General features: G+C 52.8%; 1 protein-coding gene across 3 annotated transcripts in view; it reads left to right on the plus strand.

The window, feature by feature from the left end:
- Nucleotides 1-22,674, plus strand: part of TTC7A (tetratricopeptide repeat domain 7A) — a 119,827-nt gene that overhangs the window by 79,176 nt on the left and 17,977 nt on the right. For all 3 annotated transcript variants that reach the window (XM_027072511.2, XM_027072513.2, XM_027072512.2), the window contains 3 exons: nucleotides 12,952-13,068; nucleotides 16,577-16,674; nucleotides 18,484-18,618. In XM_027072511.2, the coding sequence (XP_026928312.1) occupies nucleotides 12,952-13,068; nucleotides 16,577-16,674; nucleotides 18,484-18,618 (350 nt within the window). The remainder of the gene's footprint in view (nucleotides 1-12,951; nucleotides 13,069-16,576; nucleotides 16,675-18,483; nucleotides 18,619-22,674) is intronic.

Below are 22,674 nucleotides of genomic sequence, written 5' to 3' on the forward strand. Positions count from 1 at the left end.
TGGGGGAGGTGGTCCTTGCTGAGGTTGGTGACTCCTCCTTAGGAGGTGTGGGTGGGCTTTGGGGCCTCCAGGAATGCCTAGAACCAAACCATAACATTTGTGCCTATGTGTGTGTATCCAGGGAGATGACTTTCAGCAGATTCTCCAAGGGACCCTAAACGCAAAAAAGATGGCAGGCGCTTCCCCAGTGCAGACTGGGCTCTTGGTCAACTTGTAGGATAATTGTGCCCCTTTGTGTCAACTGTGCCCCTATTTCTTCAGGCAGGAGCCTTCTGAAGGGACAGCCTCTGCATGAGAACACAGCTGTCCCATCCAGACTAGACTCCACGGGGTCACTGCTGGGGCCTTGGGAGCTTGGGCCATGGGGCTGGCAGCAGGCAGGCATCTTTGAAGTCCAAGCCCAAGAAGGGGAAGTGTTTGAGTCCCATCCCTAGGGTTCTTCCGTTTTGTGTCACTGCAGAGAGGCCTGGGGACCAGAGCATCCCATTCTCTGTGATGCCTCACTGTGCAAAGCGTGTCCACTGGGAACAGTGGGGATAGAGAAGCAGTGGCAGATTCTTTATCTCTAAGCCACCGTGAGCCCCTCACCTCCATGGCCATGAGGATCTCTGTCTTGATCAGAGCCAGCCCTAAAAGGCTGCAAAACTAAAAAGTATCTACAGGCCACGTCTGGCCTTCCGAACTGTGAGACAGTGCATTTCTGTTATTTAAAATTAAGAAAAAAAAAAAATCAACCTTTAAAAAAAAATACATATATAAGAAGTTGGGAGTGGGTGTGGAAAATCCACCTACCATGTAGCTCTGTGGGGTGGCCATAGAGCATGACCGTGGCTTTTTGCAAATAAGGCGATACTATTCCCCACAGATGAAACCACAGAGCACAAAAACCCATGGATTAGCAGGAAATGTCATTGAGTCCATTACCGGCCAGGGATCACTGACAAATGTCATTGCTCTTTCAGTTAAAACTGCATCCTGGTCCCCCAGCTGCTCCCTGTGCTGGGAACAAGCTGTGTGTGGCTCCAGCTGTTGCCATGGCAGAGAATTCAACAGCCGGTCCAGTAAATATCATTGCAGTCAAACAAAAAGATCAAACCCCCTTCACCCTGACCTCAGTGCCCCCAGTGAGGTGTGTATGCCACCCTAAGAGCTCCCCACAGTGTGCTCCTAAGTGGCTGAGGCCTCTCAGAGGCTCTTTTCTGTAGAACCTGCCTGTGCATTGGCTCCCAGAGGCTGTCTTCATGAAGGAAGAGGCTGGCAGGCACATGTCAAGTATAGAGGAGGTATGGCACAGGGGACATGCCAGTGGGTGGGATGGAACCCTTTCCATGTGAGCTTGTCCCCACGTGAGGGCCACAGTTAGGTTCCTGCCCTCACTGGGTCATGCTCTTAACCTGTGCCACTTCCAGCAGCTTCCTCATCTGCCAAAGACATCTGTCCTGCCTCCCTCTGCCTCCAAGGTCTGTTGTGAGACTCGGGCAAGAGAAGGTCTCACAGTTGGTTTAGAAGCATGCTCAAGGACAGCAGTGTGGGGCATTCTGGAAGGTAGTGCACCAACAGTGTAAGACAGCAATGTGGCAGCTGAGGGTAGGGTGTGTGATGGGCCTGGAGCTGGAGGAGGGAACCGTTAGCAGGAGGGCAGGGAGGTGCAGGCCGAGGCAGGAAGCCCTTTGGGAAGGTGTCGAAGTTCCTTAGCTGCAACGGATGCTACCCTTCCTACAGGCAGTCTTAAGACTCCTGGAGAAAAACCCAGCCCTCATGGAGCTAAACTTCTGAAAATCCCCCTAAATTCAGGGATTAGAAAGCAAAAGCAAAGAGGATCTTGATTTCTGTGCTGTGGGATGACCTTTAGTTAATGGAGCTCGTGTTTAAAAGGCAGAAACGTGATGAGGCAGAGACTGATGGCCCCGCGGGGACAGTGTGAACCTGGCACGGGGGCAACCAGACACCCTGAGCAGCTTCCTGAAATCCTGAGGGCTTCTGACTAAGCCCTGGACACATGTGCTGGTCGGGCCGTCCCTGGCCAGCCTGCAGGGGGCCTCAGGGGGGCAGCAAACTCCCTATTTGGACCTGGGTTCCAAGCCAACCAGGCGGTGGAATGTGAGCGGTCTCTGTCCTGTGTGAGCTGGAGGCTGCCTGTGCTAGTCCTTCCTCCTCATCCAGGCTAGGGGAGGCAGCTGGGAGGCTCTGCTGGGGAGGGGCAGGAATATGGGGTCAAGGGGAACGGACCACTGATAAGCATGGTTCCTGAAGCTGGGGCTCCATGAGCACTGGTTTTAGGTAACAGATTCCTTGTGCTTTAGTCAGTGCACTTGTAGTGAGGGTCACCATGGTAACCAAACAAAATTCCTAGGCTAATGATGGGAGCTTTCCAATAACCAGCCTGTCAGTCACTGCCCCCACCCCATGTCTGGCAGCCTGCCAGACCGGTTTTGAAAGCCCAGACTGTGGGTGGACTGGTGGGTGCAGGGTCAGGCTAGGCCCTTTTGGGAGTTTCTGCCTGGCCCAGCCCAGGATCTGGGGGACTTGGAAGATCCTAGGGGAAGGTGTATCAGAGTCTGGACGCACTCCCCCGGTGCAGGAATAATATGGCCCTCTCAACAAGCTGGAGCTTGTCATGTATAAACAAACTATAGGCACGGCCATCTCCCCCAGGAAACCTAGGCTGTTTTGGAAAATGTTTGAGCTGATAACTAGGCATGAGCTGGGGCCAGATGTTGGCTGATTGTAGTTAAGGTGAACTATGGCCTCAAGGGCACTTCTCTGATCTACCTGGCCTGCCTCACCTTTTTCTCAGGTTGCATGGGATATGTTTCTAGCCGTGCATTCCACCAGGCAGAAGGATCAGAGTCCCGGGCCTGTCTTAACATTTCTGACTTAAACCCAGTGTGTTTATTGGATGGCTCTTACTAGGGACTTGTAGTAGATCAAAAAGACACTTAAAATACCAACACTCCAGTGAGGGGGCTGGAATCAAAGGTATTAACACAAACATAGTTTATCACTTTGCTGGATTCATTAAACATTTTTGGCCGCCACAGCCCCCAGTGAGGACAAGAGCCAGGGGTTAAACTTGCAGGCCATGTGGCTGAGGGAAGTGTTAAGCCAGGCGTAATCACTGGCACCAGCACTTTCTTCCCCAAAGGTCAGTTCCTCATCAGCTAAGCTGGTTTGACATTCAGCATTTCCCTTCACTGGTTGTTCTGTGGAGCCTCCTGTGATCTTGCTCTGTGTGACACTGTAGTCAGACAGAGTCCTCAGTCTCCCCATGGCAGTCTGCTTGTGCTCAGACAGGCGGGGAGATGACCCAGGTTATTTTGTTTGTTTGGGGTAGAGAGAAAGGAAAGGAAGGTATTATTTGCAGTTTTTTCCAAAAGGAATTCTTTACTTGTTGAAGTGATTTTAGCCCTTGGTTTCCTGATCCTCACTCCCTGATCTCCTGGCTTACATTTACTGGAGATAGGCACTGTGGCCGAGCCCCAAGAGAAAGCCTTTCTGCCTCTGGGAGAGAGGGCATTCTTGCCCTTGAGGCAGGGCTGGCCTCCCTGCTACAGTGGGTGGTCGTAGGGTCCCAAGTGTGTGCTCAGTGGGTTGAGATTATAGACTAAGATGAAGGTGTTTGCCTCTTGGTGTCTTATACTAGGTTGGGAGCCTACCTTTGTTCCACCTAGGGACCTTCTTTCTGGATGTGCTTCCACTCCTGAATGGTTATGGAAAGGCTCTGCATGGTTTGTGTTATCTTTCAAGATCACGCATTTGTGTTTGTAGAGTCATCTGGAGATAACTGGAGGTAGCAGTAGCTGAGGGAAGCAGGGCCTGGAGGCCTGCCGGGTCAGCCTTGGGTCTGCACAGATAAGAAGGCCTTGCCATGGGGCACTTGGGTGGCTCAGTCGGTTAAGTGTCCTTCTTGATTTCAGCTCAGGTCATGATCTCACTGTTCATGGGATCAATCCCCACATCAGGCTCTGTGCTGACAGCGAGGAGCCTGCTTGGGATTCTGTCTCTCCCTTTCTCTCTCCCTCTCTCTCAAAATAAGTAAATAAACAGAAAAAAAAAAAAAAAAAAAGAAGGCCTTGCCATGCAGCCAGCCATCAGAGAGTTTAGGTAACCCTCTCAGAAATGCCCTGAGGCTATTCTCCAGGCAGAGGCAGGACTTTTGAAGCAAGGAGGAGCTGATTTCAGGAATCCGAAGCTTGCTGGCTATCAGGGAGGTAGGTTGGGCAAGGGGGGTGGGTGGCGGGGCATGGCGGAGAGTAGGAGAGAGAGTCTTAAGCAGGGTCCATGCTCAGCTCGGAGCCCAACACTGGGCTCAGCCCCACAACCCTGGGATTATGACCTGAGCCAAAATCAAGAGTCAGATGATGTTTGTCCAACTGAGCCACCCAAGTGCCCCAAAATCGGTTCACTTTGAATGAATTCATTAAGAGGTGAGGGATCAGTGTGAGCCTTAAAAGATTAGGGTACATGGGTCATTTAATCCTCCAGACCCAAGGTAAAATCATTGGTTTTTACAGCTAAGAGCTGTCATCAGGGTCCCTTCCATGTTTGGGGTAAGTCTCTGGGAAGGGAAGAAAGCTGGGCTTCACTATGGCCTTTCAGGGAGGTCACTCCTCTTAGAGTCACTTTAAGATAACACCCTCAAAGAGCATGTGTGTGAGTTTAACCAGTTAATTTCCCTGGTGGAGTCTCTCAGAGGCATGGAATTTGGTAGAGTGTATGTGACCTGTGTTGCCCAGGACCTGCCTGGCTTCCTGGGCCACTGGTTAGAGCCAGGTGCTGGATCCTGGTGACCCCACAGCCTGAATGAGGGCAAGGGGGTGAGCCAACTCCTACCAGAGGGCCTGCTTCTTCCCTTCCCCTGTCCCTTCCCATCCGTGGGTGGGGCCTCTGTGCCTAGTCAGCTGGGCAACCTGCCCCACTTTCAAGTCCTCATCCCTGCTGGGCCAGCCTTCCTCTCTAGCTACCCTGAAAGCCCCCCACCCCTCACTCCTGTTGGTCAAAACTGAACCACTCCATTGAGTACTGGATTCTCTTCTAGTTTGTTCCCTGATTGCCTGGGATATACAGTTTGAGCTTCCCCGTGGTGATGGAAGCACCTTCAGAGCAGACTGTGGCCTGCACCCTGCCTCCCCCTCCTCCCTGTGGAGGACCCACAGCTGGGCATCCACACACCGCAGTAGACCCTCCGATGGGTAGACCACAGGAATCATTTTGTTTGTTACTCTGGAGGGAAGGAGGGAACCCAGAGGGATGTTGGCGTCTTACAGCCCTCATTCCACTTACCCTGTTTTGTTGTTTGGGTGTGTTTACTTTTTGCTCTTTGCAGCCCTCCTACTTGAAAAGATGAAGAAGCTAATGGGAAAGCTAGATTATATCTCAGGGTCAGACAGCTGGTACAGGGCAGAGCAGAGGCCAGAACCCAAGCCGTGTGGCGGGCTGAACAACCCTGAGACGCTCGAACCCTGTGTGCTTCGATAACAACAAGACAGCAGTGCGCCCAGTGCGTGCTCTGCACCAGACATTGCTCTAAGCACTCTAAATGCATTAACTCCCTGATCCCCTCAGGGACCCCAGGAGATAGAGCAACCGTATTACTCTCACTTTACAAATGAAGGCATAAGTAAGCAAACTGTACGTCATCGTAATCGAGGCTGGGTGAATAATGGCAGGTAGGGCAAACCTGGATCGAGCGCTTTATCAAGTAAGAACGCCCTGCTAGGCCTTAATGTGCATTGTTTCCACATAACAACCCTCCCTCCCCCTTGCCCCTCCCTGGCCGGTATACAATACTGTATAAAATGCTGTCATTCCCATTTTACAGATACAAAACTGAGGTTCTGAGAAGTTAAAGTGACTTGACCCGGTGGTCACATGGCTAGAAAAAGGGAAACCAGGGTTTGACTCGAATCATCAGACTGGGACCCTGCTTTTCAGCACTGAGTCGGACCTGGGGCATGTAAGGTGGGGCCCAATTCCTGTGTATCCCTGGTGCAATGTACAGGCTCTGGCCTCCTGGCCCAGGAGTTAGACTTTCCAGAGGCATGGCCGCCTGACTCAAAGAATAGCCTGCTTTTTCACTCAATTATGTGTTTTCTGTAAAAATAGAACTCTTCATTAAAACAGCACAGCACAGCCATCAGCCAGAATTACTAATTACTGTCCTTTAAAGAGATAATTCCCCCTTTTGTGCATTCGCCACACCTGCCGCCATCCCCTCCCCCACCATGGAAGGCTCCCACAATGGTCAGGAGCCAGAGGGATGGGCTGGTGGGACCACAAAGAATGAACAGTTCCACAGGGCGATGCAGCCTGTCTTCTTGGGACTTCTCTGAATCTGGGAATGCCCACAACTCTCCAGAGGCCTCAGTGAGTCCCTGTGGCTCACCCTCCTTCTGTTATTCAGCAGATTTGTTGACATTAGGTCAGGCACTGGGGATACAAAGAGAAGAAAGACATGTTCCCTGCCGGTCACGGGGTCCACTACGGAAGACTGGCAATGATGGTGTGGACTCAGGAGACCTGTCTCGAGGGGTGGCTGTGCACCAGGGCTGCCTTTATAGGCTCTATTGCCCTTAGTCCTCCCAGCAGCCTTCCTGGGTGGTTCCGTTACTGTCCCAGGGAGGTGAAGGCACTTGCCAGGAGGTGCCAGGGCCTGGGAGTGCACCTGCACCGTCTGTTTCCTCCCATTTGATGGGGAACGAGGCACGGGCCAGAGGTGGGTCCTTCCAGTAGACAGCAATGGCCATGTTCAGGTGTTTATTGCAGATGTTGAGAATTTTATAGGGAGCCATTTTCAGGAACATGGAAGTGAAAATGTGGACCTGTTGTGCTTGCCACCCACATGGCCCACATCCTTCCCTGCAGCCAGCTCTTCTCTGCTGGTATTCCCCGACCTCCAGGAATGGGGTGCTGGAGGGAGCAGCCAGGGAGGGGACACAGGAAAAGTGATTGGAGGCTCCTGGAAAGGGGAATGGACAAGATGACCTTTGACCCCAGGCTATTGCTTGCTTAGCTAGAGCCATCTTCACAAAAATATCCCCCATTTACAAAATAATTCTTTAAAAAATATATATATTTTTTGGAAAGGCTCACGTTCACCCAGTTCTGAGGAGGCTCACCCTAAGATATCTCCTCTTTATGGCAGTGGGAAGAAAAATGATTTGTCTTTGCCTCAGATGGGAACGGCTCCAAGTCTTAATCCTTTTGACAAATAATTAGGAGGCTGATCCTGCCCCAGGAGCATGGGCCAGGCAGGGCCCAGGAAGAGAGGGAGGAGAAGGATGCCAGGCTGACCATCATTCTTTGAGAACCTCCTTCATCAGCTGCTGGCCCGAGCGACTGGGAAGATGGTCAGAGATGCCCCGTGGTGACACCCGGAGACACTGGCCTTGCTGGTCTCTGTCTTCCCCCACAAGAGGAGGGCTGGCCCAGATGCAGAGGGCTGCAGACAGACTCTGCCAGGCTGAGACATTTCATGGTCCAGCAGGGGCTGGCTCTGTTCAGGTCAGCTGAGCATCTGTCCGTGCCCCCAGGGTGCTGGACTGTGCAGGTGATGCAGGAGGTGGCAGGTCCCTGCCTTGATCAGAGCACAGTGGTAGATGAAGTGTGTGGGGAGGATGATGGCTGAGGGAGCACACAGCCTGGGCATGAGGTGGCCAGTGTGGACTACCATGGCTCAGGTAGCATTCTTTGGGAGGGTGTGGGCTCCTGGAGAGTGGCCTTGTGGCCTCACTGGGCCTCCCTACTAGGACCAGGGCACACATGCCACTTTGACTGGACAGGACTGTGGAGTCCAGGACCCAGGACTCGTGCCTGTAGGCTCAGCAGCCTCACCCCTGCAGCAGGACAGAGCACATGGTGTGTTTACATAGACTCTTGCTCCTTCCTCTCCCCAGAGAGAACACTCGCTTTCACATCTGCCTTCAGATGCAAGGCGTGGGAAGAGCATTCAGTCTTGTAAGACCTTGGTGTTTATTCGGTATGGGCTTCCACAGCTTGACACACAGGAAAGTGCTGGCAAGAGGGGGTGCTTCAACCTAGTTGGCTGGGGCTCCGTCCATCCCCTCCTGTCCTCTTCCTTTCTCACACCCTTCTTAAGTCCCGGGAGCCACGAGGAGGGCCCCCTGCCTTGCCAAACAGGCCATGAGGTTCAGGGGTTTTCTGGGAGCCTTCAGAGGCATGAGGCCTAGAAACTGCTTTTCCGGGTTGCCTACACCAGCAGTGTGAAAGCAAGAGTCCCTTCCCACAGCCTCAGCAGGCCCATGCTTGAGGACTGAATGCAGCTGCAGTTTCTCAGCTGCTGCTTATAGGTCATTGCAGTTCATCTAGTGGAGACCTCACTCCTGTTTTACTGGAACCTGTGACATGCCCTGCTGGGTGACCACAGAGCTGGGGCTTTGGCTCAGGTTTCTCACTCCTAGGCCAGTGTCTGTCCACTCTGAGCGACATCACAGTGCAGGGTCTGAGAACAGCAGCGTGGCCATTCCTCTCCCACAGTGGCTTCCGTCAGGGTGTGAGAGGGCTGCTAGGTGCCCATGTTCTGGGCCTTCCTGTCTCAGAGACATCCCTTGGTTGTACTTCTGGCTCTGCCTGGGTGACTGTCTTCCAGGATGAAGACCCTGAATCACAAGGAGCCAGACATCTTCATGTCCTACCCAGAACCCCCTGCTGCTTCCCAGGCTCTGTAAAACTTTGCTTCCAGACAGCTTAAAACAGACTCGGCCGGCACGTTGCTCGTTGGCTACATGAGTCCAGCCCACTCTGCGGTTATGAGGCACCAAGTGAACAGATTTCCTCTCCTACCTCCTAACCAAGACCCAGCAGTGGGAAGTGGGGGTGGTAGAAATCAGCTCTGATTTAACATGGACTGTGAGACCCCTGAGTGTGGCCAGATGGTTGTAACAACACACATTTTCACAAACTAAGCAGACACCATGCGCTCGGCTCTGTGCCGGGCACTGGAGAGGCGAGGAGGACCCTGATGTGGGAAGCGGGGCCCTGGCCTGCAAGTACCTGCCATCCAGGTGGAGACACGTGGCGGGACACAGGACAACATAAATAGTAGTTTTACCATCTGTAGGCGGGACCAGACACACACTGTGTCCAGATTATTTGAATTTAAAAATGCTTGATATAAATTTATCTGTGTTATTAAACTCATAAGCCTATGTGGCAAAAAGATAAATATATAAAAACACATATATAGATAGATAATATCTAGAGATATAAGTCTATACTGTGTAAGTGCTAAGTAAAAACTACTGAATATTCAGAGAAGAGCAAGGGTGGTCACGCTGGAGGAGGACTAGAACCACCGAATTAAAATAGTGGGCTTTTTTCAAGTCTCAGAATCCTTTCTTCAAATGACGTTTTAGATTCATTTTGGTGTATAAAGCAGGCATGCCAGGGGCTGGGCTGAAGGGGTGGGGTGCCCAGGAAGCACCAGGTTCTGATGAGGCTCTGGCCTCTTGTGTGGGCTGGAAAGTGTTGCCCACCAGCCACAGTGGCACACCAGTGCTCTGCCAGCCTTCTTGTCCTGTTGTGCAAAGAACTGGGCCACCCATCCTGGCCAAGGGGATGGAGAGGAGCCCTGTGCTGTGACAGGGAGTGGGGGAGGGCAGGGGAGAGAGTTCAGCAGTGAATTGGAGGCATGCCAGCAGGTGTGCAGATAACCAAGTCCAACATAGTGAAGGCTCTCCAGAAGGGGTATGTGTACAACCCCCACAGGGACACACAGAAGGTCAGAGGGTGACATCTGGTTGGGAGTTGGCCGGATGTTGGAGGGAAAGGGGAAGTCCTAGCAAGAGTGATGACATGAAGCAGGACACAGATGAGTCCAGGAGCCTGTCCTCCAGTTCAGGTTGCTAATACCCATATGAGCAGCACGCGGGTGCCCAAGGGCATGGGAGGAGAGGCGGGAATGGAAGGTGGCTGCACAAAGGCACTTGAATTGATGTCATGGACAGTCAGGGCAGGGTTCTTTGTTGAGGAAATTCCCTCTTGGCACTGCTGAACTGTGATACTAAGGAGATCTCAGGAGCTAATCTGGAGCCTCCCAGGATCCGGGAGTGAAGGATCTGACCAGAGGGTGACTATTGGAGCGCTTGCCCCAGCCCAGAAAGGATGTGGTTTGGTTGAGAAATTCCGTTCTGGGTCACTCACACTAATGGAATGTCAGCAGCCGTGAGGATAAAAGCCTGTGTTGGTAGAAGACACTATGCCAGCTCAGCTTTTAGCCACTTCTGTTCTAGGCACATGGTGTGGTCAGGTCTGCCACTCATCCTGGCTCTCAAGGATGCAGGGAACAGGAGGGGGTCTGGGTCTGGCAGAGAGGAGCTGAAGAGGAGGCATGTCTGGGGAGATGGGGTACCAGGGCAATGCTTCAGGGCTGGTCCGCCCAGGGAGCTGTCCCAGGAACCAGCCTAGCCCCACCCTAAGTGGCCTTGCCCAGGGGACTCTGCTGCTCTGGTTGTCTGAAGGGGGGCGGGGAGGGCAGCCTTAGAATGGACTTGAGCCTGGATGTTCCCCACACCGGCAGGAAGGGGTCTTCACGCCTCATCAACACCTTCTCCAGCCACTGGTTCCCCCCTTCCCAATGCTTTACCTCTCTCCCAACTCCCAACCATGTGCCTTCCCACCATCCTTTTTTTTTAATCCTTTTAGGTTTTATTTATTTCTGAGAGTGAGAGAGCATGTGCGCACAAGCGGGGGAGGGGCAGAGAGAATCCCAAGCAGGATCCACGCTGTCAGCACAGTGCCCGACAGCATAGAGCCCTTGGGTCTCAATCCCACAAACTGTGAGATCATGACCTGAGCTGAAACTGGCTGAGCCACCCTCCTTTTCATCAAACACCAGCCCCAGCAAGATCCCTTATCTCTTCCTTCATTGCACTGAGTCTGATCCAGTTGATTATCACTTGATAATCAGCACCTGATTAGCTGGGCAATTTGTCATTTTTAGCACTAATTGTTATCTTGAAGGCAGAAATCATGTTTTCTACTCCATATTCCTGAAGCAGAGGTTCCTAATACTTGTGGAGTGTTGGACCCTTCGAGAATCCAGGAAGGAAGAGTAGGGATGGCAGATCCAGTTTTCCCCAGCAGCTGCCCACCAAGATGCAGAGACCATGCTCCTGCCCAGGCCTGTGCAGTCTAAACTGTGGGGACCCCAGTTTCTGGCCTCCCTAGGCCTCCCTGTAAGCCAGCCAGGCAATTCACTAGTAGATGTTCTAAGGGCACAAGGCATCCTAAGGGTCTGAGAAGTCTCCCTGGAGAAGGTGGGATATAAGGTCAAGCTTGAAAGGGGATGAACATGGAGAGACGAGGCCAGGGGAGGGTGGGGGTGCCAGGGTCCTGTGAGCAGAGGCAGAAAATGCACATGCATTTTTGAGGAAAGGTGAGGAGGAAAAATAATAATTGGCCAGAATTCAAACCTCCTCCTCTGAAAAGAGAACTGGGGCAAATTCCACTCTGATCTTCATTCTGTAGCAGCAAGTCACAATCTAAGAAAAACAAGGTGTGAGAAGCAAGGAGCAGAGTGAGGCCATCAACGTCCTTCATCAGGCTGGAGGCCCAGGTCTCAGCACAAGGTCTCAGGCCAGGGCTCCAAGTGCGTGAAAAGGTCAGAGGGGAAAGCTCCCAGGTGGAGGCTGGCCTCCCTGTACGGTGCCTCCAGCCTCAGATCACAGGATGCACCCTGTCTAGATGCAGGACTCCACTTCTATGAGGGCCCGTGTGCCAACCTCAGATGGTCCAGCAGAACTAACCGGGCAGCGATCAAGTACAGGGCCTGACAGTCATGTGGGTTTGTCCCAACAGCGATGCCAGGATTAACAGGGCCTCACGCTCACCGCCCAGTGAGAACCAGAGCCACAGCCTTGTTTGGGTCTCAGTGGCTCAGCCAAGTTCACATGCTGCCCAGGCAGCTGGTGTGCATCAGTGTGGCTGGCAGTACCCACAGTATAAAGAACGCAGTACTTCCACAGCCATTAGTGAATCGCCACTGCCTTGAATGTCCTTAGTGTCCCCGGCTGCCTTGACCCTCCCCTGGGACCCCAATACTCCCTGACAACTGAAAGGTCAACACCTGGCACAGCAGGTCTCCCAGCCCCCCACCCCCGCCCCAGTTATGGTGGGCAGTGTTCTAACGGTCTCTGCTATGTCCAGGACAGAGGAAGGGAGCTGTCGGCCCCTCCTGTGGTCCCACCTTCTGGTGGGAGCAGCCCTTCCCCTCTCCTCCCAGCCCCCTTCAGGGCCACATCCCCACATCCAGCAGCATCCTGACCTCAGAGGACGCCCAGTTTTCAGGTTGAAAGAGATTCTGAAGTTGCTGCCTCCCTTTGCAGAGCAACTGTGTTCCTAAATGGCGACTGAATAGGACTTGGTGTCACTTGAATCTTATTGCACATATAAGGGGAGCTGGCTGTTTTAGGAAATCCAGTGAAGAATTCTTTGGTAAAGTAACACATGACTGATGACACTCCTCATGTATCCAGGGTCAGGAAACAGTTTGCAGTTCAGTTTAGGAGATGTTAATTGAGCATTTATTGTGCGCTGGCAAGGTCTAAAGCACAACTCTGCCCTTTAGGTAACCTTTCTTTTTCAGTTCCTTGCTTAGCTCCATTCCTGGATGAGCAATTGCTTTCTGGGTCTCTCATATACAAGGTTCACTGGGGGCCTGTGGGGTGTGTGAATATAAAAATGGCCACATGGTCACTGAGGATGGTGCATACCGTGGATGTGGGTAAGAGGAACAAACAAAGCAAGACTAGCAGACACACCTAACAGTGCTTCAGAGAGTGGGGCAGGAGAGTATCTGATCAGGGGCCAAGTGGATGAGAGGAGCGGGCAGCACGGTGGGGCAGAATCCCTTGGGTTCCCAGCCTGGGAGGAAGACCAAGGGAAAGGGGGCCCTCTCAGGGACGTGCTAACTGTTCCTGTCCTTCCCTGCAGCCTGATGTTCACCAAGGTGAAGCTGGAGCAGGTCCTGAAAGGCCCGGAGGAAGCCCTTGTGACCTGCAGACAAATGCTGCGGCTGTGGCAGACCCTGTACAGCTTCTCCCAGCTGGGGTGAGTGGCCATCATCATCCTTGGGGTCGCCCAGGGGGTGGAGGGCAACACTGACAGGGGGTGGTTGCCAGGGCAACAGCCCACAGCTGAGTGGTCATGATGCCTGGGGGTGGTGACGATATTTGAATCAGAGTGTGCTACTTACTGCTCCTGGGGCCTTTTACATCCGTAGGCTAATTTTAACCTTTTGACAATCCTCTGTGAGGACACAAAGAACCTGTTTAGGAAACTGAAGTTCCGAGGGGTAAGAATGAAGTTATTATTGAGCATCTGGGCCAGGTTCTGGGATTGCTACTTACATATTATACACTGTCAGATTTTATTCTCACCCCAGGAGGGAAACTTAGACTCAGGAACCTTAGAGAATTTGCCAGTCACTCACCTGGTAAATGGTAGTGCTGGGGCTTGAACCTGGGTCTCCTGAATCGCAGCCCTGAGCCGGTTGCTTCTTCCTGGCTCCATTTGGAAGCTAGAGGGAAGAGGAAGAAGCAGAGTTCCTGAAAGGCCCGCCCCTCTTCCCCACTCACCCACCATCTCTACTTATCCTGTCTCCTGCCACAGCCTCCAGCCTGGGCTCTGGGTTTCTCCTGGGCCAGATAGGAACTCTTGTGCAGATTGAATCTGCTGAAAGTTTTTGCTCAAATCTCCTGGGACACCATGCAGCCCAAAGCAGAAAAGGGCCTTGTGCCAGGCAGGTGCACCATAACTTCCTGGTCCTCTGGTCCTCCCTCCCTCCCCTTCCCTGAAATTGTTGGCTGTATCATCTCCCGGAGGCCTTAGGGGACCCCACTCCGGTAGATGTGATTGCATTTTCACAGGGACTCTGGGAACCCTAAAAGGTTTCACAATCCCCAGAGGCATGTCTCTCTGGTGGTGAAATTTACAGAGGAGGCTCCAGGGTAATCCAATGAGGTTAAAACCCTTGGGCAAATAGGGTCTGCCTCGCTGTGAAGGCCTTTGAAAGGCCTGAGAGATTCCAGGGCAGAGCAGGACCCAGTGAATGGAAGCTGCCAGAAGGAGGCTCTGGGGTGAGGGACTTTTCAGAAAGGGAATGGGGAGCTGTCTAACAGCTGGGTGATATGGGGGTGAGGACCAGACTCTGGTATGAGCAGGGCCTGCACTGAGATACCCCTTGCTCAGCCACTCACTGGCTACAGTCACTCCTTCATGGAGCCTGCAGGTGTATAGTCTGGCTCCCCTTACAGAAAGGAGCTGTCATTGGAGGTGGCAGGAACCTCCTTTTGGCTGTATGACTGGTTGCCTGCTCCTCCAGGCGGTCTCTGTGGGGCCTCTCTGAGCTGCAGCCCCGTGTCTTGGCATTTGGGCCCATCCTGGGCCTCCCCTCCAGGCAGCAGAACTGTGGGGCTGCCCCGTGTTCTCTCCAGGGCTGGGGCTGTGGGTTCTTGCTAGGGTTGTTTAAGTCACCACTCACACACTCATCTGTGATAGGAGGGCCTGGTGGAGCTCCTCCTAGGTTCCCCAGGCACCTCTTTTGGGAAGCCTCCCATAGCTCCCCACTCAGGGCGGGGCAGGGCTCAGCCAGGCCAGCTGCCTGGAGTCAAATAGGAAGCATTCTTTCTGAACCTGGAGCCACAGAGCAGAAACTAGGACTTGTGAAATCTGCTTTGGAGCAGCTGAGGACAGGCCAGAATCCACAGCCTGAAGGTCTGGCCTACCCACCCCACCCATACACCCTCCTTTCTCAGCTCCACCTGGGCCAGCCCATGCTGTCCCCAGGCACTGCTCAAATGCTTTCCTTCATGGAGCCTGCAGTCACCCAGCCTTGGACGCTTCAGTTCAACCTTCATGATCTAGGTGTTTTGAAGTGCTCATCATGGACTCTCCTCCCCACCTCTCCTCCCCTGGTGGCTGCCAGGTTCTTCAGGATAGGAGCAATGCTGTATGTTGGCCTAGAACCAAGTGACAAAAGTCCCCTGAGATGGGCTGTTTCTGGAGTCATTCTTGGGCTGGGAGGGATGGTGAGACAAGAAGCTGCCTGCACTGGGCACCTGCCCATGTTGTCTCCTGTACTCCTCATGGTAAACTCATGAGATAGGCATCTTCTGCTTGTTACTGCACACAATGAGATGACAAAAGTAAAACTTAGAATGCTTTGCTGAGGGTCCCACAGCTAAGGAAGGGTGGCCATTGTCTCTGGCTCTTTGGCACCACACTCTGGTGCCTCTGGGAGCAGAAAAGGGTGGGGAGGAAAGGCATCAACCTGGACCTACTGTGTTTTGTGGATGGTTTCCTCTAATGTCTGCACCATGGCCGTGCACCCACAGGCCCAAGTTCAGGCCAGTGTGAGCATGAGTTAAAATGACAAGGACACCCTGGGCCCTGGCATTCTTGATTGCGACCATCATCTTAACACCCCCTGAAGGTCAGAAGCCTCTGGCCCCAGGCTGGGCTTGCCATCTATCCTACCCTGTTTACCTTGGCCCTCCTCCAGGCTTCCCTGGTCAGTAGGTTCAAGGGCAACCCCAGAAGTAGGCGGGGTGGCTGGGGGTATGTGTGCCCCAGGATGGGCACAACAGGCTGTGCTGCCTTTCTGAGCTGTGGCTCCCCCCACCCCCCACCCCGCTTCCCCACTCTGAGAAAAGAGGAACCTCCCTAGCAGTGTGGGAACCACAAGGACCTGGGGAATTGGGGGCAGGGGAGAGTACCATGCTTGTTTATCTGCCCCCGCAGGGCCCTCCCTCTGGTTCTTCTGGGGCTACCCTGGTAGCCCGAGGTAGAGTGCCTGATGCAGAATGGTGGCTGGGCCTTCCTTCCCTGGGGCTTGGGGGTATTTCTGGTAGCCCGTGAAGACCAAGTTTTCCTTGGAAGCTGGATCTTGGTGCCTGCTCTGTGCCTGGCACTCTGCTGGACATTGTGAGGGTGGCAAAAGGTAGCAAAGACCTCCTTTTGTCCTGGGGGAGCTTCTACCATCACTGACTTCAGAGGAGGGAGAGTTTCTAACCCATGTGCTGCTGGATTCATGCTGACGGAGGGCAGGGGAGAAGGCAGCTGTGAGGGGCACAGGAGGCTTTCTGGCTGTATGAGGGTCTCTGGGCTGGGTTCTAAAGGACGGGGGTGGGGGGTTGTGTGGACCAGAAGAACAAACAGCAAGAACATTCTTGGTTTGCATGAGCAAATGTTAGCTGCAGGGATGAAATGTGGTAGTATTAAGGACTAGCGGGGAGCCTGATGGCCCCAAGGGCACATAGTGGTGGTGGTGTGTGTGTGGGGGTGGGTGTGTGTGTGTGTGTGGGTGTGTGGGTGTGTACACATGCTGGGGAGTAACAGCATGTCAGTGTAGCTTCTGGGGTTAGCCAGATTCTAGGGTAAGCCTGAGGCCCGATCTGTCTTGCCATCTCTGGTGGTCTCCACCCTTCCTAGTGGTCCTAGCTTTGGCTCCATTCCCAGGCCTAAACTCTCAGCCTCAGACCCTGCCTGGTGTAAGGCTCCCTTGTTCTCCCTGCAAGCCCTCTGCCTCACTGGGGCCTGGCTTTCCCTTGCCTTTCAGAGGCCTGGAAAAGGATGGGAGCCTCGGCGAGGGTGTCACACTGAAGAAGCAGAGTGGCATGCATCTGACTCTGCCCGATGCCCATGATGCAGACTCCGGTAAGAACGTGCCCGTGGGCAGCTGCCCGTGTGGGCCCACCGCTCCCTCTCCCAGCCTGAGCACAAACTGGGGAAAGTGGCATCTTCCCAGTCTGGCCAAACCCACCCTCCTCTTGGCCAGCCGTGGCACCAGAGCCTGGTGCTAAGAAAGTAAGGAGCTGCCCTCGGGCATCTTTCTGAGCCCATCCTGGCTCTGGGGCGGAAAGTGGACTGCTGGAGCAGGCGAGGGATGGACCCAGCCTCCTGGGCAGGGGTGCAGAGAGGAGAGCCAGGGTGGAGAGTTGACTGTGGAGCACAGAAACCATCTCCCCTTAGGCTAAACTCAAGGCCAATGTCTGCCATTAAAATGTCCTTAGTAGATCGAGTGGAGTCAAGTAGAAAGGAATGAGCTGAGCTCAAATTTATAACTCTAAGCCCATAGAGAACTGTTTGAAAGGAGGCCCTGATTAAAGCAGAAAAGCAAAGGCACAAGAAGAATTAGTCACCAGAATGGAGTGTGAGGCAGTTGCGTTTAGTGGCATTGCTCATTTTTTCCACCTCTGCGGACATGAACCGAGATGCACCTTTGTTGTCACTGATGGAGCTGATTTCTGATGCCAAGCCCTGCACCTGACTTGACTTGGAGGCACATCTGAGGGGGCGCTGGGCTGAATGTGGAGCTGCTGGCTCCAAGGAGAGAACGGTGAAGGAGGGCATAGCGCCCTTGCAGTTAGGGAGGGAAGAACCATGAGCCAATTATTAGGACTCCACGTGCACTTGTCTTATAAACTGAAACCATCTGTGGTTTGCCCCAGGTCTCCTGAGTTTATTGGAGCCTTTATTGCCTCTGAGAGAGGGAGAGAGAAAGAGAGAGAGAGAGAGAGAGAGAGAGAAGTGCTCACATTTCACCTGCATGTGAATTGTAAATGTCAATGGCTTATATATCCTCAACAGGGACCCGTGTCACCCAGAACTGCCACCGGGGAGGTTCTCCGGAGGGCACAGGGTCTGACCTGAGTTGCTACCCAAGGATCCTTCACAGCACAACCTCAAGTGGGACCCTTCTATATCAGATACGATAACATGCACTGGTGAAAACCGAAAGCAAAGAGCAAAAGGAAGAAAAGAAAAATCATCCACCGTTTCAAAATCCAGACCTTAATAATGGCCTTTCAGACCTTTTCTCTAGGTCCCTATTTCTTTCTTATACAAATGTGACCAGGGGCACCTGGGTGGCTCTGTTGGTTAAGCATCCAACTCTTGGTTTCAGCTCAGGCCATGATCTCACGGTTCATGGGTTCAAGCCTTGCATCGGGCTCTGTGCTGCCAGCACAGAGCCTGCTTGGGATTCTCTCTATCTCTCTCTCTCTGCCTTTTGCCTCTCATGCTCTTTCTCTCTCTCAAAAGTAATAAATAAACATAAATAAATAATCATACACTTTTCTAACATGCTGTTTTTCACCTAACTATATAATGTGAACATCCTTCTACGTCGGTTTCCAGATATATGTGTCATTATTTTAATGACTGCAGGGTCTTGTATGAATGTACCCTCACTTATTTTGAATCACTCCCTATCGTTAGACATTCAGATCATTTCTGTTTTCAGTAGTGCAGGCACCTTTGCCAGCATTTATGACTATCTTCTCTAGTGATAGACTCTTGGAAGCAGGCTTGCTGCCTGACACTCCTCAATCCCAGCCATGGGTGAGGGTACAAGGAGGGCCCTTCCCAGTGCTCTGTGAGCTGTTTTGCAGCTGCCCGGCCGTGGGGCTGCTCCAGTCACTGCTCTGACTGTGCTGCTCAGCCCTCTCCCCTCTTGCTCTGCAGGGTCTCGGCGCGCATCATCCATCGCAGCCTCCCGGCTGGAGGAGGCCATGTCAGAGCTGACTATGCCGAGCTCAGTCCTGAAGCAGGGCCCCATGCAGCTGTGGACCACGCTGGAACAGATCTGGCTCCAGGCTGGTGAGTGTCTCCGGCCCCAGTGACACCCACCTGCCCGCCTGCAGACCTCTCAGCTGTGCGCTGCCCTGGAGGAAGGAGTGTGGGGCTATGAGGGCCCCTGCCAAGGCCTGGGTAGACTGTAGTACTCATGGAAAGGCCTGGGGATCAGAAACCTGGAGCCCTGGTTCCAGCTCTTCTTTGCTTGGCCCAAGAAAAGTCACTTAATCTGTCTGGCTGTGGGCTTCCTTCTGCACCAAATGGGGACAGGACCTGCCTGCCTACCTGGGAGAGGCTATCTGTCAGCAAATACAAGTGTAAGAAGATTTGAAGAAAGACCACATAGATGGATAGTCTTCTTAGTCTCAAAAACAGGCCCATCCCTCCTTCTTGCCCATCTTCCCCTGAGTAAAACCAGTTAGTACTCAAACCCTAGAGGCTCACAGAGAAGAGGTGAGGGCTGGCAGTGTAGTTCATTGAAAGCAGAGGGCTGATAACACTGGGATGGCCATTCCCTCTTTTTTTTTTTAATTTTTTTTAATGTTTACTTATCTTTGAGAGAGAGAGAGATCGAGACCAAGCATGAGCAGGGAAGGGGCAGAGAGAGAGGGAGACAGAATCCAAAGCAGGCTCCAGGCTCTGAGCGGTCAGCATAGAGGCCAATGTGGAGCTTGAACCCACAAACCGTGAGATCATGACCTGAGCAGAAGTCAGATGCCTAACCAACTGACCCTCAGGTGGCCTCTTGATAGGTAACTGGCACCACTGCCACTGGGGAATTTGAGGGACAGTTAGTGTTGGGGAGGCAGGCAGCTTCAGGGTCACACACAGCTGGGTTCTTTTTTTATTATTATTTTAGACAAGAGCCAGAGGGGCAGAAGGAGAGAGAGACAGAGAGAAGCTCAGGCAGCCTCCAGAGTGTGGAACTCGATTCAGGGCTTGATTTCACAACCCTGGGATCATGACCTGAGCTGAAATCAAGAGTTGGACACTCAACCAACTGAACTACCCAGGTGCCCCACAGAGCTTGGATTCTAATGCCAGCCCCTTTCTGCCTGTCCTGATCATGAGCTATGAGCTGACGTGTGTAAAGCAGTTAGTGCAGCGTGGGACACCAGTAAATGGTGCTTGGTCTCTGTCCCATCCACTATAGTTGTGCTGGAGACAGAAGCAGGATGGCCCCCAGTGGTGACCGTCCTTGAGCCTCCACTAAGGATTCCAGGGAGGCACTTGCTGGGTTTGAGAATTTCATCTAAGCCGGGGTGAGAGGTGGGTTCAAGTGAAAGGGGAAAGAATCAAGGCCATCAATGTACCTGAATGACACAGAATAGCAGCAGCAGAAGAAGAAAAAGGAAGGTAGCAGAATAAGTGCAATCCTTAGAGGCTCCTGGGTGGCTCAGTCGGTTAAGCGTCTGACTTCGGCTCAAGCCATGATCTCATGGTTTGTGAGTTCGAGCCCCATATCGGGCTCTCTGCCCTCAGCAGAAGTCTGCTTCGGATCCTCTGTCTTCCTCTCTCTCTCTCTGCCCCTTACCCCCCTCTCAAAAATAAAAAATTAAAAAAAAAAAAATAAGTGGAATCCTAGAAACGCACCAGGCCAACATGGCCTTCTGATCGAGAACTGCCCGAGTGAAGCTCCTCGCCTGTTTTCTGGTTACCCTGTTTTCTCTACCCAGGGGGTGGCGCCTACAGACATCCAGGGGAGATGCAGAAGACACTGCAAGTAGATGGTTCTGGAGACTGGCAGACATTGCAAGTCAGAGGCAGAATGTGTTTACCTGGGAATCTGAGGTTTCCCGCTGCCTGGATTTCACATATGGTCCTATTAGCATGCAGTACTCCCCCTACTCCCCCACCATAGGTTCTGAATGTGGCGGAGGGGGACAGTTGGGCCAGGATTTACAGGCTAAACAGGGAAGCATTTTAATAATGCAAACATTGCCACAGCTAGCATAGGAGGGTCCCTTAGGATGCTAGGGATGTGTGGGAGCTGTGTTCCACAGCCGGCTTGTTGCATCCTGAGTAGGAAAAGGAATGTTGAAAACTCCAGAGGGATATTAAAAAAGGCCTCCCCTTAGGCAGAGAGCCCCTGTCATCTGCTAAGACATGAAGCCGTAACGGCTCCCAAGAGGCACACCGGAGCCCCGGCCCCTACATGTGCTTGGGGTAGGAAGCTGCCCACACTGGGCCTTCACCAACTTCAAGGGGCACATCAGCAACCCGGCGATCAGATCTGGAGTTGTGCATTGCCTACTCTAGAGTTCCCAAGGCCTTTGGTTTAATGACGCATGTTGTTTACTACCATCAGCAAATGAACACATTTTTGCATTTCACAAACCTGCTTGCGTTTCTCAAGTATGCTGCTTTATGCTCCGGATGCTAGTGCATCCTGGTAACTCCAGGGAAGGAGTAAGCCTGTAATTAGGCTTGGGAATTATCGGTGTAAACACATGCCTTTCGATAACTTGCACATTAGCCTTTCTTCTCTGGATGTTATCCTAGATACTCAGCCTACAGAGAACTCTCAAGAACAAAATCTGAATGCCACGAATGTGGTGCCAAGTAAGGGTTGGGCAGAGTGGCATTAGGAGACAAGTTTGGGTGTGTGTGACCAATCCAAAATGGCAGTGGCTTCTGCAAAGTAGACGCTTTGTAAGAAAAACAAAGCAAGCGTCTACTTTGCAGAAGCCACTGTAACAACTCAGAAGCCATTGTAACAACTCAGAGATGGAGGCCTTGACTGGGATGACAGCTGTGCTCTCCTGGTCCAGGGACCCAGGTTCCTTCCATTTCATTGCCTCTGCTCTACCTGGGGAGTCACTCTCACCCCTATGATCTATGATGGCTCTTCATCACATTCACCTTCCCAGGCATAACCAGGAAGAGTGGGAGAAGGGGACACCCCCTCCCAGTCAGGGCATATTTTGGAATTTGCACTAATCACTTCCCCTCATGATCCACCAGCCAGAACTTAGTCACATGACAGCAACTAGCTGCATAGGACTGTGGGAAATGTCACCGTCCTGGTTGCCTATAAGCCCTGTTAAAAATCAGGGGCTCTGTCATTATAGGAGAAAGTGGGGATAGATTGAGGGACAGCAGCCACAGCCAGAAAGGGAAGGAAGAAAGTGTGCCAGGTTCTTTATTCTGAGAATGGGAGGATTCTGGAGCAGTCTGCACTCCATAAGCTACCAGCATCACCAGCCAGCATTTGCTGAGCACTTACTGAATGAAGGGCTGCCCTTCTTCAAGCCTCTTCAAGCCTCCGCCCATCCCAGTCAGATGTGAGAAGCATCACGGAGGTCTTCCACTTGAGAGATCCGTTCCAGGAATGTTGCCTCTTTAGCAGAGGGTCTGTGTGATGATGGGAGAGGCACCAGGACTAACAGATGCTCCAGGATCCTGTGTGTCGAGAGGTGCCTTCCAGAAGAGCAAGATGGCCCACCTCCCTCTTTCACTGAAGCTCATGTCTCTGGGAGCTAACAGTGTGCTAGAGAAAGGAAGACAGATGTAGGGAAGAGATCCCCTAACCTGGAAGTCCAGGGCACTCATGGGCGGCCATGGGCTTTCCCTCAGCGGGGGGAAGTTGGCCCGAGTCCCAGCTCCCAAATGGCAGATTCACCACGTCTGGGCACTGGGCACAGAGCTCCAACTGCTAAACAGATCCGTCGAGCAAGAGCCAGTAACCCCACTGGTCCAGGCTGAATCTGTGCCCAGAAACCCTTTGCCCAAGGCATCTCAGAATGGGAGACCCAGCCTTCTATGGGGACAGTACTCAGGAGGCCCTGGGCACTGGCAGGTAACGGCTGCCGCGCTGTCAGCTGGGCAGACTGGAGAACTGGGGTGGGTGGCCAGGGCAGTGTCTGACGGTCATGTTTATTATAACATTGCAGTCAAGGGAGAAACAGCCTCACCAGTGCCCCCCGCCCACCTCCTCTCGTGCTTTTCCTCCATTCCTCCTCATCCCTCTCTTTGTCTTCCCTCACACTTCCCTCTGTCCCAGCTCCCCGCCCTTCTCCCTCCTGCCTTCTGTGCCTCCTTCCCACGTACCCTCTTCTCTTGCTCTGGCTTTTTCTTCTT

The sequence above is a fragment of the Acinonyx jubatus genome, chromosome A3 (genome assembly GCF_027475565.1).
Source record: "Acinonyx jubatus isolate Ajub_Pintada_27869175 chromosome A3, VMU_Ajub_asm_v1.0, whole genome shotgun sequence".
Lineage (NCBI taxonomy): Eukaryota > Metazoa > Chordata > Mammalia > Carnivora > Felidae > Acinonyx > Acinonyx jubatus.